A 16541-nucleotide genomic window follows, 5' to 3' on the forward strand; every position below is an offset into this window, starting at 1 on the left:
GGTCAGTACAGCCATGGTTCAGAGTGGCTAAGGGTCAGTGCGGCCAGGGGGTCAGAGTGGCCAGGGGTCAGTGTGGCCAGGGGTCAGAGTGCCCAGGGGTCAGTGCAGCCATGGTTCAGAGTGGCCAGGGGTCAGAGTGGACAAGGTTCAGAGTGGCCAGGGGTCAGTGCGGCCAGGGGTCAGTGCGGCCAGGGGTCAGAGTGGCCAGGGTTCAGAGTGGCCAGGGTCCAGAGAGCCATGGTTCAGAGTGGCTAGGGGTCAGTGCGGCCAGGGGGTCAGAGCGGCCAGGGGTCAGAGTGCCCAGGGGTCAGTACAGCCATGGTTCAGAGTGGCCAGGGGTCAGAGTGGCCAAGGTTCAGAGTGGCCAGGGGTCAGTGCAGCCAGGGGTCAGTGTGGCCAAGGGTCAGAGCAGGGGTCAGTGCGGCCAGGGGTCAGAGTGGCCAGGGGTCTATCTCTCTCTGTAGAGATTCTGTTAATAAAGTAGAGGAACCACAAGAGAAAGAGCCCAGGCCAGAATCAGAATCAGGTTTATTATCAACTGCATGTGACGTGAAATTTGTTAACAGCAGCAGCAGTTCAATCCAATACACAATATGGAAGAGAGAAAAAAATAAAAAAAATAGTAAATAAATAAGTAAATCAATTACAGTATACGTATATTGAATAGATTTTTAAAAACATGCAAAAAACAGAAAAACTGTAAATTTAAAAAAGTGAGGCAGTGTCCAAAGCTTCAATGTCCATTTAGGAATCAGATGGCAGAAAGGAAGAAGCTGTTCCTGACATAGGTAGGAAAAGGGATGAGGTCCTGAAAGGAGAATATAGGGAGCTAGGAAGGGAGTTGAGAAAAAGGACCGCAAAGGTAGTAATCTCGGGATAACTGCCTGTGCCACGCGACAGTGAGAGTAGGAATGCGATGAGGTGGAGGATGAATGCGTGGCTGAGGGATTGGAGCAGGGGGCAGGGATTCAAGTTTTTGGATCATTGGGACCTCTTTTGGCGCAGGTGTGACCTGTACAAAAAGGACGGGTTACACTTGAATCCTAGGGGGACCAATATCCTGGCAGGGAGATTAGCGGGGGCTACTGAGGTGACTTTAAACTAGAATGGTTGGGGGGTGGGAATCAAATTAAAGAGGCTAGGTGTGAGGAGGTTAGTTCACTACAGGGGGATGGGAACCAGTGCAGAGAGGCAGAGGGGTGTAAAGTGAGGGTAGAAACAAAAAGTACTACGGAGAAAAGTAAAAGTGGCAGGCCGACAAATCCAGGGCAAGCATTAAAAAGGGCCACTTTTCAGCATAATTGTATAAGGGCTAAGAGGGTTGTAAAAGAGCGCCTGAAGGCTTTGTGTGTCAATGCAAGGAGCATTCGTAATAAGGTGGATGAATTGAAAGTGCAGATTGTTATTAATGATTATGATATAGTTGGGATCACAGAGACATGGCTCCAGGGTGACCAGGGATGGGAGCTCAACGTTCAGGGATATTCAATATTCAGGAAGGATAGACATGAAGGAAGGGGAGGTGGGGTGGCGTTGCTGGTTAAAGAAGAGATTAACGCAATAGAAAGGAAGGACATAAACCGGGAAGATGTGGAGTCGATATGGGTAGAGCTGCGTAACACTAAGGGGCAGAAGACGCTGGTGGGAGTTGTGTACAGGCCACCTAACAGTAGTAGTGAGGTCGGAGATGGTATTAAACAGAAAATTAGAAATGTGTGCAATAAAGGAACAGCAGTTATAATGGGTGACTTCAATCTACATGTAGATTGGGTGAACCAAATTGGTAAAGGCGCTGAGGAAGAGGATTTCTTGGAATGTATGCGGGATGGTTTTTTGAACCAACATGTCGAGGAACCGACTAGAGAGCAGGCTATTCTGGACTGGGTTTTGAGCAATGAGGAAGGGTTAATTAGCAATCTTGTCGTGAGAGGCCCCTTGGGTAAGAGTGACCATAATATGGTGGAATTCTTCATTAAGATGGAGAATGACATAGTTAATTCAGAAACAAAGGTTCTGAACTTAAAGAGGGGTAACTTTGAAGGTATGAGACGTGAATTAGCTAAGATAGACTGGCAAATGACACTTAAAGGATTGACGGTGGATATGCAATGGCAAGCATTTAAAGGTTGCATGGATGAACTGCAACAAATGTTCATCCCAGTTTGGCAAAAGAATAAATCAAGGAAGGCAGTGCACCCGTGGCTGACAAGAGAAATTAGGGATAGTATCAATTCCAAAGAAGAAGCATACAAATTAGCCAGAGAAAGTGGCTCACCTGAGGACTGGGAGAAATTCAGAGTTCAGCAGAGGAGGACAAAGGGCTTAATTAGGAAGGGGAAAAAAGATTATGAGAGAAAACTGGCAGGAAACATAAAAACGGACTGTAAAAGCTTTTATAGATATGTAAAAAGGAAAAGACTGGTAAAGACAAATGTAGGTCCCCTGCAGACAGAAACAGGTGAATTGATTATGGGGAGCAAGGACATGGCAGACCAATTGAATAATTACTTTAGTTCTGTCTTCACTAAGGAGGACATAAATAATCTTCCAGAAATAGTAGGGGACAGAGGGTCCAGTGAGATGGAGGAACTGAGCGAAATACATGTTAGTAGGGAAGTGGTGTTAGGTAAATTGAAGGGATTGAAGGCAGATAAATCCCCAGGGCCAGATGGTCTGCATCCCAGGGTGCTTAAGGAAGTAGCCCAAGAAATAGTGGATGCACTAGTGATAATTTTTCAAAACTCGTTAGATTCTGGACTAGTTCCTGAGGATTGGAGGGTGGCTAATGTAACTCCACTTTTTAAAGAAGGAGGGAGAGAGAAACCGGGGAATTATAGACCGGTTAGCCTAACGTCAGTGGTGGGGAAACTGCTGGAGTCAGTTATCAAGGATGTGATAACAGCACATTTGGAAAGCGGTGAAATGATCGGACAAAGTCAGCATGGATTTGTGAAAGGAAAATCTTGTCTGACGAATCTCATAGAATTTTTTGAGGATGTAACTAGTAGAGTGGATAGGGGAGAACCAGTGGATGTGGTATATTTGGATTTTCAGAAGGCTTTTGACAAGGTCCCACACAGGAGATTAGTGTGCAAACTTAAAGCACACGGTATTGGGGGTAAGGTATTGGTGTGGGTGGAGAGTTGGTTAGCAGACAGGAAGCAAAGAGTGGGAATAAACGGGACCTTTTCAGAATGGCAGGCGGTGACTAGTGGGGTACCGCAAGGCTCAGTGCTGGGACCCCAGTTGTTTACAATATATATTAATGACTTGGATGAGGGAATTAAATGCAGCATCTCCAAGTTTGCGGATGACACGAAGCTGGGTGGCAGTGTTAGCTGTGAGGAGGATGCTAAGAGGATGCAGGGTGACTTGGATAGGTTGGGTGAGTGGGCAAATTCATGGCAGATGCAATTTAATGTGGATAAATGTGAAGTTATCCACCTTGGTGGCAAAAATAGGAAAACAGATTATTACCTGAATGGTGGCCGATTAGGAAAAGGGGAAGTGCAACGAGACCTGGGTGTCATTATACACCAGTCATTGAAGGTGGGCATGCAGGTACAGCAGGCAGTGAAAAAGGCGAATGGTATGCTGGCATTTATAGCGAGAGGATTCGAGTACAGGAGCAGGGAGGTACTACTGCAGTTGTACAAGGCCTTGGTGAGACCACACCTGGAGTATTGTGTGCAGTTTTCGTCCCCTAATCTGAGGAAAGACATCCTTGCCATAGAGGGAGTACAAAGAAGGTCCACCATATTGATTCCTGGGATGGCAGGACTTTCATATGAAGAAAGACTGGATGAACTGGGCTTGTACTCGTTGGAATTTAGAAGATTGAGGGGGGATCTGATTGAAACGTATAAGATCCTAAAGGGATTGGACAGGCTAGATGCAGGAAGATTGTTCCCGATGTTGGGGAAGTCCAGAACGAAGGGTCACAGTTTGAGGATAGAGGGGAAGCCTTTTAGGACTGAGATTAGGAAAAACTTCTTCACACAGAGAGTGGTGAATCTGTGGAATTCTCTGCCACAGGAAACAGTTGAGGCCAGTTCATTGGCTATATTTAAGAGGGAGTTAGATATGGCCCTTGTGGCTACGGGGGTCAGGGGGTATGGAGGGAAGGCTGGGGCGGTGTTCTGAGTTGGATGATCAGCCATGATCATAATAAATGGCGGTGCAGGCTCGAAGGGCCGAATGGCCTACTCCTGCACCTATTTTCTATGTTTCTATGAGTCGCTGAGTGTGTGCCTTCAGGTTTCTGTATCTCCTACCTGATGGTAACATTGAGAAAAGGGCATGCCCTGGGTGCTGAAGGTCCTTAATAATGGACACTGCCTTTCTGAGACACCGCTCCCTGAAGATATCCTGGGTACATTGTATGACTAGATTTACAACCCTCTGCAGCTTCTTATATTGACTGTGCCTGTACTGTGCAGCGAACTTGGCGTTTCCTATTTGAGAAGACCACGAGATGTCCTTTAGGGAATGGAGAAATCTGCTCACATGCTATCGGACGTACAGTTAAAATAGAGAGCGAGCGTGATGCAACGTCTCCCTTTCAGTGTTCTACCCACAAACATCATGCAATTTCCCCCAAGGTATTCATTTGCAGAGTTTGCCTGAAGGGGAATGGTTTTATAGTATATTGGCCCAGTAAGAGGAACAGGCTTGCCAATCATCTCAAACTGTGATCATAAAAACAGGGAAAATAACACTTGGAACCTTTGTGTAACGAATCGCCGAGGGAATCTCATGGTACATTGGTGCTCTTTCATCTCTACAGCAGTCAGTTTCAAATGCAACAAAGGGTCTGTAATGTGCCAAAACACCTCAGGCTGCTTCACAACAGGAGAACCGGGCAAAGCGCCAAGGCTGGGCAGTATCAGGAGTTAACAGGGTCAGGGGTCAGCAGCCTGGTCAAAGGGCAGGTGTCAAAGAGCAACTGCGGGGTGGTGGAGAGTTGGATTCATACAAATATTTGGATTTATTTACATTGAACCATACAGCAAAATGTGTTGTTTGTGTTACCACAACACCTAAGGGTGTGCTGGTGGCAGGCCGTAACTCTCACCACACATTCCAGCACCAACATAGCATACCCACAATGCTGGGCAGAACAACAAGGAACACAATAAGCTTTAAAATAATAACAGTAAATAGCCCTTTCCTCCCTCCTACCCACTCACCCAAAGACACAGACAGTTCTCCAACCCCAGGATGGGCCTCAAGCCTCCAGTCTCCTGGACGGGCCTGCATCCTCCAGCTTCCAGCTTCCAGGCTTTGGCCATCAACTTCGACTTCCAGGCTTCTGAACAACCTTTGGGATTCAGTCTTCGGTGTCGAGCCCCGGACTAGCTGATGGACAGGTTTAAAGAGGGAGGTCCCAAGACCCAACCTTCCCCCCCCACCCCCACAACAGATGAAGGCACACTTGCCTTGACTGAGTGTGTGAAAAGAGCCAGGGAATGGAAAGCACCAGAGATAAACTGAGCCAACATTGATGAGTAACATTTTACCAGAGACCCCTCTCCGTGAAATGGGGACAAAAATTGTTAAAAGGTTAAACTCAAGAGATTCCACAGAAACTGGAAATCCAGAGTAACACACACAAAATGCTGGAGGAACTCAGCAGGTCAGGCAGCATCTATGGAGGGAAGAAACAGATAACATTTCAAGCGAAGACCCTTCTTCAGGGCAGGGAAGAAGGTGGGGAGACTGGAAGGCGGACAAGCTAGAAGGTGATAGGTCATCCTTAAATCGTCCTTAGTGACAAGAGAGGTACCAGAGGATTAGAGCATAGCCAGTGTTGTTCCACTGTTTAAGAACGGCTCTAAACATAAACCAGGAAATTATAGGCCAGTGGATTTGACATCATTGGAAGGTATTCTAAAGGACTGGATACGTAAGTATTTGGATAGACTTGGACTGGTTCAGGATCGTCAACGTGGCTTTGTGCATGGTGGGTCATGTCTGGCCAATCCTATAGAGGTTTTCGAGGAAGTTACCAGGAAAATGGATGAAGGCAAGGCAGTGGATGACTAGGTCCTACATGGGAGGTTGGTGAAAAAGGATCAATCGCTCGGCATTCAGGATGAGGTAGTAAATTGGATTAGACATTGGCTTTGTGGAAGAAGCTGGAGAGCGATATTAGAGGGTTGCCTCCGACGGGACCCCAGTGTCCAGTGGTGCCCCTCAGGGACTGGTGCCGGCTCTATTGTCATCTGTCATCGATTTCAACGATCTGGATGTATCCTGGCTTGCAGAGGGATATGGATCAGCTGGAAAAATACGCTAAAAAATGGCAGATGGAATTTAATGCAGATAAGCGTGAGGTTTTGCACTTCGGTAGGACCTACCAGGGTAGGTCTTACACAGTGAACGGTGGGGCACTGAGGAGTGTGGTAGAACGAAGGGATCTGGGAATACAGGCCCATAATTCATTGAAAGTGGCCTCATAGGTAGATAAGGTTGTAAGGAAAGCTTTTGGTACATTGGCCTTCATAAATCTACGTATTGAGTAGAGGAGATGTTATGTTGAAGTTGTATAAGATATTGGTGAGGCCTAATTTGTTGTATTGTGTGCAGTTTTGATTACCTGCCTACAGGAGATATGTAGATAAGGTTGAAAGAGTACAGAGAAAACTTATAAGGATATACATGTAAATCTCTGGAGGAGCTGAGTTATAAGGAAAGATTGAATAGGTTAGGACTTTATTCCTTAGAATCGTAGAAGACTGAAGAAGACTTGATAGAGGTATACAAAATTGTGAGGGTTATAGATAGAGTAAATGCATGTAGGCTTTTTCCACTGAGGTTGGGTGGGACTACAACCAGAGGTCATGGGTTAAGGGTGAAAGGTGAAAAGTTTAAGGGGAACATGAGGGGAAGCTTCTTCGCTCAGAGGGTGACGAGTGTGTGGAATGAGCTGCCAGCGTAAGTGGTGGATGTGAGCTTGATTTCAACGTTTAAGAGAATGTTAACTAAGTCGATGGATGGTAGGGGGATGGAGGGCTATGGTCCCAATGTAGGTCAATGGGAGTTGCCAGTTCAAATGGTTCCAGCACAGACTAGATGGGCCGAAGGGCATGGTTTTTGTGATGTATTTTTCTATGATTCTAGATGAGACCACATGGCAGGGGGATGGGGCTGAAGAAAGAAACTGGGAGGTGAGAGGTGGGGAAGGAATCTGATAGGAGATGAGAGTGGATCACGGGAGAATGGTTACTCACTTCTGGGCTTTGAGGCTGTCACTAAATAAATCGGTAAGTTTGTAGATCTACCCAGTCAACCACTCCATTTTTTTCACTGGTAGATTGAGTATGTCCATCGAGCTAACGGCTTTATGACAATGTTAACAATGTCCAAACTGAGACTCCACAGAAACACGGAACAAGCGGAAGGGTGCCAAAAGGGGAGCGGGGTTCTTAATAACCGTTTACTTTCAAAAGTAGAACAGCTTGTCTTTCATCTGTTCCAAATCACATGCAAAGCCCTTGCAAACTGATGAATAAAATCGAAGGGCGAAGTATCTGTGAGACCGAGGAGATCTGTGGGCCGCTTGCTCGGGGGCAGTGACCACTTCCTGTTAAAGTCAAACCCACAACAGGCTGTGTGAGCGTCATGTTTAAACAATCTGGTGACCTGCATTTCCAAAGCACCCACCGCTGTATTCAAAATGTCCGACAGCCAACAGGGCAAGTGTAGAAAACTTGGCGGGCAGCTTCCGTGTAGTAAGCTCTCACAAACGGTAAAGGGATGATGATCTGAAAATGAAAACAGGACATGCTGGAAACACTCAGCAGGTCAGGGAGCTTCTGTGGAGAGGGAAACTTAACACTTCAGATCACACAGAGAGTGATAGGTACATGGAACGTGCAGCCAGGGGTGCCGTTGAGGCAGATACATTAGGGCTGTTTAAGAGACTGTGAGATGGACTCATGGATGATAGAAACATGGAGGGCTCTGTGGGAGGGAAGGGTTGGTTTGATCCTAGAGTAGGTTAAAAGATCTTCACTGTACTGTAGTGTCCTGTGTTCTCCTGGTATTTTTAAAGCAGACGTTGATAGGTTCTTGATTAGTGAGGGTGTCTAAGGTTATGGGGAGAAGGCAGGAGAATGGAGTTGAGAAGGAAAGTGAAATCCGGATAGTATCAGAATCTGAATCGGGTTCATTACCAGTGACATTGTCGTGAAATTTGTTGTGTTGTGGCAGCAGTACAATGGAGGGATTGCTACCTGTCCGTACGGTTAGGAGAGTTGGGGACTGAGGACACAATCTTGTGGGGCTCTAGTATTGAGGATAATCATAGTGGAGGGGTTGCTGTGTGCATTTACTGATTTCACTGAAATTCCAGGAAACAAACACAACCTCTGTACACAGCTGTGTCCGCAAACTCAGTGCCAGTTAAAACTGAAAATGAAAATCCACGATTCGGTGACCCGATTTCAATGTCATCTCAGATTTGGGAACGGTGTTTCCTGAATCAGGGGAATTCCTTGAGCATTAGTAACCTCACAAACCTGCAGGACGAGCTCCCTCAGTGTTCCACTGCCAATTGTCGCAGTTGTAGCCGTGTTCCTGATTGGCCTTTATCCCAACTGGGTGTGCGCTGATCACTGCATTAAAGATCATACACTCGGATAAACTCTGAACTTGGCTATCGTTCATGCACACTAGTGCAAGGTACAATATTGTTTAAGTATTGAATCCCTTCAATAGTTAACTAAAAAACTGAACTTTGGAGAAAATTAATACAGGTTTACCTACTTTTCAAAGTTTACCTTGTCTTTAATGGTTACTGGCCCTTTCACATTTATGTGCCCCTAGCACAGGGGTTCCCAACCTGGGGTCTACGGACCTCTCGGGAAATGGTAGGAGTCCATGGCATTAAACAGATTGGGGATTTCCACTCTAGTACATCCTTGGGTTCCCACATTTGCTGGCACTAGTCTTTTCTCATAGATTCTCAGTACATCTCAGTAATTTTGTTGGGACGTGCATGGCCATACACTTTGGTAGAAGTAACAAAGGTCTAGACTATTTTCTTTCTTTTCCAATACGTTTTATTGATTTCTATATAGAAGAATACTGAGTCCAAGAGAATACACATTATAAAACAAAAGAAAAAATATATTAATACCAGATACAGTTTATTGATCACATTAACAAACTCCTTACTCTATATTCATGTAGATTAGATTAATTCGTAAATTAGAATATAAACAATTTATTTTAAAAAATGATCTACGCCCAATACCAAAGTCGAAGCTGTTTGGGAAAAAAAGAAAAAAAATTATCAGATAATAAAATATGCTATTAACCAACTTCTGTACTTTAACGAGAAGTCAAAGATTATGAAAATAATTTATAAATGGCCCCCACAAATACTGAAATTCTTGGTTAGATTCAGAAATTGAACAACGAACCTTTTCTAAATTTAGGCATGCCACAACATCCTGAAACCACTGAGCATGATTAGGCGGAACAGCATCCTTCTATTTAAACAAAAATGCCCTCCTAGCCATAAGAGAGATAAAAGCAAGAATGTGCAGATCAGATATCTTCAAGATGATATCTTTCCTTCCAACAATACCAAATAGGGCAGTCAAAGGATTAGGCTTAAAATTTACTTTAAAGAGTACAGAAAAAATTTGGAATACTTCCTTCCGATATTTTCCAAGTCTTGGGCACATCCAAAACATATGGATAAATGAAGCTTCTCCATTGTTACACCTATCACAGTAGGGAGACATATCCATATAAAAACGAAATAACTTATCCTTGGTCATATAAGCCCTATGAACCACTTTAAATTGTAGGAGGGAATGACGAGCACATAACGATGAAGTATTAACCAATTTAAAAATCTCATTCCAAGTTTCTTCAGAAATTGAATTCTGTAAATCTTGTTCCCAAAGATTTTTGATTTTGTCTAAAGAATCATTTCTCATTCCTAACAACATATCATAAATATTGGATATTGAACCATTATAAAATGATTTCATATTAAGAATTTCATCTAATACATTCTTATCAGGACTGTTAGAAAATGTATATAATTGAGATCGCAGAAAATTTCTAATTTGTAAGTACCGACAAAAAAGGGTTTTTGGTAAACTATATTTAGTTGACAATTGTTCGAACGAAGAAAGATCTTCCAACAAACGGATCCTGGAAACATATAATGCCCAATCTTTCCCATTGTTTAAAAACTACATCAGTCATACAGGGCTTAAAAAAAAAATTTTAAAAAATGGGACTAGAAAGGGAGAATCTCAATAAACCAAAGTGTTTTCTAAATTGTATCCAAATCCTCAAAGTATGTTTAACTACCACATTTTCAGTTACCTTACTTAAGGAAGTGAAGATCCCAAAAGAGAGATAATAGAAAATTTATTAACCGAGTTAGCTTCTAAAGAAACCCACCCAGGACAGTCCTCATGTTTAACCAAAACGTGAGATTCCGTATATTAGCTGCCCAGTAATAAAACCTAAAATTTGGTAAGGCTAAACCTCCATTCTTTTTAACTTTCCGGAGATGTACTTTATTTAATCGAGGACGTTTATTTTTCCATATGTAGGAGGATAAAATAGAGTCCAGAGAGTCAAAAAAGGATTTAGGAATAACAAGGGGTAAAGCCTGAAAGAGGTATACTCTATAAATTTAGGTAAAACATTCATTTTAATAGAATTAATTTGACCAATCAATGACAATGAAAGAGGCGACCAATTTGATAATGTTCTTTTTATATAATTTAATAAAGTAAGAAAATTTTCTTTAAAGAGGTATTTATAATTCTTAGTAATTGTTACACCCAAATAGGTGAATTGGTTTCTTACAATTTTAAAAGGAAGGTTAATATCAGTTAATGGCAAAATATTCAAAGGAAAAATTTCACTCTTGTGCAGGTTCAGTTTATATCCAGAAAACTGACTAAAACAAGAGAATAAAGAAAGCACAGAATGTAATGAAGTTTCGACATTAGAAATGTAAAGCAATAAATCATCTGCATAAAGTGAAACTTTGTGGATAGTACCCTTCCGTAAAATACCAGTGATGTCATTAGATTCTCGAAAAGCAATAGCTAGAGGTTCTAAAGCCAGGTCAAAAAGCAAAGGACTCTAAGGGCAACCTTGTTTAGTTCCACGTTGAAGTTTAAATGGTTTAGAATTCTGAGAATTAGTAAGAACCCGAGCAAAAGGGGATAAATACAGTAATTTAATCCATTGAATAAAGTTGGACCCAAAATTAAATTTTTTAAAGATTTTAAATAAATAATGCCATTCAACCCAATCAAAAGCCTTCTCACCATCTAAGGATATCACACACTCCGATATCTCCTTAGAAGGAGAATAGATAACATTTAATAATCAACAAATATTAAAATGAGAATATCAATTTTTAATAAACCAGTCTGATCATCAGAAATGATAGATGGTAAGATATTTTCCATCCTACGGGCCAGAACTTTAGATAGAATTTTAGCATCAACATTAAGTAAGGAAATTGGTCTATATGAAGAACATTCAGTTGGGTTCTAAACCAATTTCTCTAAATGGGCTGAAAATTGAGGAACTGGAAGTGCATTGGTCAGATCATAGTTGGAGTATTGTGAGCAGTTTTGGGCCCTTTATGTAAGAAAGGTGTGCTATCGTTGGACACAGAGGATGCTTGAAGGAATGAACCTGGGAATGAAAGGGTTAATGTATGAGGAGTGTTTGATGGCTCTGGGTCTTTACTCACTGGAGTTTAGAAAAATAAGGAGGGATATCATTGGAACCTATCGAATATTGAAAGGCCCAGATGGAGTGGATGTGAAGAGGATGTTCCCAATAGTGGGGGAGTCTAGGACTAGAGGGCACAGACAGAGTGGATGTGGAGATGATGTTTCCAATAGTGGGGGAGTCTAGGACTAGAGGGTACAGACAGAGTGGATGTGGAGAGGATGTTTCCAATAGTGGGGGAGTCTAGGACTAGAGGGCACAGACAGAGTGGATGTGGAGAGGATGTTTCCGATAGTGGGGGGGTCTAGGACTAGAGGGCACAGACAGAGTGGATGTGGAGAGGATGTTTCCGATAGTGGGGGGGTCTAGGACTAGAGGGCACAGACAGAGTGGATGTGGAGAGGATGTTTCCAATAGTGGGGGAGTCTAGGACTAGAGGGCACAGCAGGATTCTCTAAACCAGGGGTTCCACAGACCCATCAGTTAACAGTAAGGGTCCATGCCATAAAGAAGTTTGGGAACCCTTGCTCTAAAGGTTAACTTGCAGGTTGAGTCAATGGTGAGGAAAGTAAATGTGATATTTGCATTCATTTGGAGAGGACTAGAATATAAGGGTGAGGATGTAATACTGTGGCTTTATAAGGCTCTGGTCGGACCATATTTGGAATATTGTGAGCAGTTTTTGGGCCCGTTATCTAAGAAAGAGGCAACACAGCAGCGTAGCAGTTAGCATAGTGCTTTTACAGTACCAGTGGCCCAGGTTTGATTCCCGCCACTGCCTGTAAGGAGATTGTACGTTCTCACCGTGATCGCGTGGGTTTCTCCCACCTGCTCCAGTTTCCTCCCACAATCCAGAGACATACGGGTTAGGAGGCTGATTGGTCACAGAGGTGTAATTTTATTCAGTAATACAGTGAGGAGTAGGCCCTTCCAGCCTTTGAGCCACGTTGCCCAGCAACCCTACAAAGCCAATTCAACCTAACCTAATCATGGGACGGTTTACAATGACCAATTAACCTACTCATTGTACTGTGAGAGGAAACAGACAACCTGGGGAACACCCCGGCATTCCACAGGGAGGATGTACAGAAACTCCTTACAGGCCTGCTCCAGAATTGAACTCCAAACCTTGGAACGCCCCCAGAATGGGGCAGCAGGGGCTCGTTGGGCCAGAAGGGCCAGTTACCGTGCTGTGTCTCTAAAAGAAAATGCTACTTGCCTGTGCTGCTTGGCTCCTTTCTCAGATAAGGAGCCCAAAACTGCTCACAATGCTTCAAATGTGGTCCGACCAGTGCCTTATAAAGCCACTGTATTACAGCCCTGTTTTTATGTTCTAGTTCTCTCGGAATGAATGCTAACATTGTATTTACTTTCCTTACCACTGACTCAACCTGCAAGTTGGCCTTCCGAGTAGGGGCTGCCATCCTTTTCTATGTCGTCAGCAGGCTGTTAGAGCACCACAGTAGAGCTTGGTTTGAAGCTATTACATCTGGAAGCGTCCAAGTTCAGAGTTCAATCCCGGCTTCCTCTGTAAGGAGTCTGTATGTTCTCCCCATGGAGTGTGCATATTTCCTCCAGGTGCTCTGGTTTCCTCCCACAGTCCGAAAACGTACTAGTTAGTAGGTTAATTGGTCAATATAAATTGTCTTGTGATTAGGCTAGGGTTAAATGGGGGGGGGTGGGGGGAGTTTGCTGGACAGTGTGGCTTGTTGGGCCGGAAGAGTCTATTTGGCACTGTATTGCTACATAAATACACAAATAGACAAATATATAGATAGAAAACAGACAGATAGACAGACAGATAGGTAGTTAGACAGACAGACAGATAGACAATAGACAGATAGATAAAAAGACAGGCAGACAGACAGACAAACAGACAGGTAGACAGACAGACAGGTAGACAGACAGATAGATAGACAGACAGGTAGACAGATAGACAGATAGACAGACAGGCAGATAGACAGACAGACAGGTAGACAGACAGATAGACAATAGACAGAATCAATAGACAGATAGACAGATAGACAAGACAAATAGATGACAGATAGACAATAGACAGACAGACAGATAGACGGACAGGGAGATGGAGAGTTGGCAAGACAGAGAGACAGGGAGACGGGGATTCAGGGAGCCGGGTTGATGAGGAGACAGACAAGGAGATAGAAATATGGATACAGGGAGTCAGCCTGGTCTGTGGATTGGTAATTTCAGAATCGGGTTAAGGAAAGCAGATAGTTTTTATTATCTAAGTAGGTTTCTTCCCTTTCAAATGTGTTTTTTCTGTGTGTGTGGTTTTAGGGGTTTAACTGTGAGTTTTGAAGAAGCTTTGACAATGTTTGTGGTTTTTTTCACAGCTCCCCAGTGTCACTGGATGCGTAGCATTAACCGTCACCGAGTCAGTAACAACCCGGCCTCCTCATCTCAGACTTCCTGTCTCCCTGTCTGATGGGTCGGGGTCCTGGCCCCAGCCACTGGGCAGCCAGTGTGGAGAAAGATGGGAGAGGGGGGCCAGATGGTGGTGGGGGGTAGGCACTGATGGAGGCTGGGTGTCAGCTGGCCCAGGTCTAACCTCCCCTGGGGCTGCCATACACCCTGACACCTTCTTGGCAGCTTAGCATCAACACTTGTCTGATTCCAGGTCTGAAGAACAAAGCTGCACTGGTGTTCCCGAACTCACAATTTCTAACGCTTCCTCTCTGCCTGTTTCTGAAAATTAAATTCTGTGTTTCTGACATTAATTTTTTTAATAACAGGTTGTCTTTAATCCACAAAAATCATTCCAGTTTTCTGATATAAGGTGACTAGTGTTGGCGGGGCGTACTGAATCCAGGGCATTTAACAAATGCTTGTCTTCTGCCTTCTCTCTCCTCTCTCTTTTTCGACCAGTGTTCAGAACCTGAGGGGATACCAAACCATTCAGTGTGTGGATGAGCCATACGGGGACAGGTCTGGTATTTCATCGCTGCCCGCTGCTTTCTTTGTGCTCCGCACAAGCCTGGTGCTCTGCACCTTCTCGAGCACAGCCAGCGGTCCCTTGCCGCAGTCGCCAGAAGCTTCAGCTTGGTGCCCGCCAGGCCAAGTCCTCAGCGGTCCAGCTCGCCGCCATTTCTGCCTCTGTCTGTGCTAGCACAGCAATGCTTTGTTTGTTTGTTTGTCGTTTGCTGTGATGTGACTGTGAAGGGGGTTGCAACAGCAACAGGCCATTCAGTCCTCTGACCCGCTGCTATCAAGTGGTTCAACTTAATATCAGAGAATGTATGCAGTATACAACCTGAAATTCTTACTCTTCACAGACACCCATGAAACAAGAAACCATGTAGCATGAAAAATAGAAACATCAGAACCAAGAAAACCCCCCTCCCCTTCCATCACACAAGCAACAGCAGAGCATCAACCCACCCCCCACCCCCACCATATAGTAAAGCCCCCCCAAAGAAACCTTGATCCAGAGTCTATCAAAACTGCAGTCCATAACCCAACGCGTTGGTATCTCAGACAGGCTCTCTCTCTCCATCGAGGGGGAGAGAGGTTGCTTCTGAAACAAGAGTGGGAGACCAGCAACTCGTTGTTCCAATGTTACGGACTTCTGGGTGGCTCCTCCAGGCCCCCTGTCTGGGGAACGGACAGGCTGTCATCAGAGAGAGGAGCATTCCATAAGACTAAGATCAAGTCTCATGTCCCGATATGGTTACCATCTTCAACTGCCAGACCTCACTAATAAGTGCTGAGCCTTCTGCCGATTCCTGAAAACCTATCGCAGCTTCAGAACGACATGAACCAAAGAGATCGCCTGAGACCCAACTGTGTCCCTGTGACATTCCCATTTAATTCAGGGAACGAGCCTGAACTGACTTTATAGTCCATCAATAGTTTCAGAGTTTCGAATGTTGCAAGAAATAGACAGACTTTTCCTTATGAAAACTAAATATCTAGATATAGTAACGCACACAAAAAAAAAACACTGGTGAACACAGCAGGCCAGGCAGCATCTATAGGAAGAGGTACAGTCGACGTTTCGGGCTGAGACCCTTCGTCAGGTCTAAGTCCTCTTCCTATAGATGCTGCCTGGCCTGCTGCGTTCACCAGCGTTTTTTTTTGTGTGTGTTGCTTGAATTTCCAGCGTCTGCAGATTTCCTTGTGTTTGCCTATCTAGATAAAGTTGTGTGTTGTGTATCAAATTCAGAAGTTTGATGCTATTTCTGACAGTTTCAGGAGTTTCAGCAGAGTCCGTCATCTGTGCTCCCAAAATTATCACTGAGCTTGTGAGTTTTTTTCTCTCTTTTTCAGGTTTTCTGGGTCCTCAGGGATAATAACAGTAAAATGTAAGGATCTGTGTGTCTGGTTCCTAGAGATTCCAGGAATGGAGGAATGCTTAAACATTGCAAGTTCTATTGAGGTATTGGATGATGCCTAAATGCTAAAGTGTTTTCAGAGATCACTAATGCGTTTGTCAAAAGATCCAAGCCCACAGTGTGGTGCGCTCTCTCTCCTGCGCTCATGAGAATGATTCCGGGATTGAAAGGGTTAATGAATGAAGAGTGTTTGGTGGCTCTGGGCCTGTACTTGCTGGAGTTTAGAACATAGAACATAGAATAGTACAGCATATTACAGGCCCTTCGGCCCACAATGTTGTGCTGACCCTCAAACCCTGCCTCCCATATAACCCCCCACCTTATATTCCTCCATATACCTGTCTAGTAGTCTCTTAAACTTCACGAGTGTATCTGCCTCCACCACTGACTCAGGCAGTGTATTCCACGCACCAACCACTCTCTGAGTAAAAAACCTTCCTCTAATATCCCCCTTGAACTTCC

General features: G+C 44.1%; 1 protein-coding gene across 4 annotated transcripts in view; it reads left to right on the forward strand.

Annotated features, from left to right (window-relative positions):
* LOC140190130 (myotubularin-related protein 9-like) overlaps positions 1 to 16541 on the forward strand; it is a 49807-nt gene that overhangs the window by 5387 nt on the left and 27879 nt on the right. For 3 of the 4 annotated variants that reach the window (XM_072246635.1, XM_072246634.1, XM_072246631.1), the window contains exons 2-3: positions 14614 to 14673; positions 16015 to 16123. In XM_072246635.1, the coding sequence (XP_072102736.1) occupies positions 14614 to 14673; positions 16015 to 16123 (169 nt within the window). The remainder of the gene's footprint in view (positions 1 to 14613; positions 14674 to 16014; positions 16124 to 16541) is intronic. The other variant, XM_072246632.1, reaches the window with a different exon arrangement.

This window comes from Mobula birostris, chromosome 29 (assembly GCF_030028105.1).
Source record: "Mobula birostris isolate sMobBir1 chromosome 29, sMobBir1.hap1, whole genome shotgun sequence".
NCBI classification, from domain to species: domain Eukaryota; kingdom Metazoa; phylum Chordata; class Chondrichthyes; order Myliobatiformes; family Myliobatidae; genus Mobula; species Mobula birostris.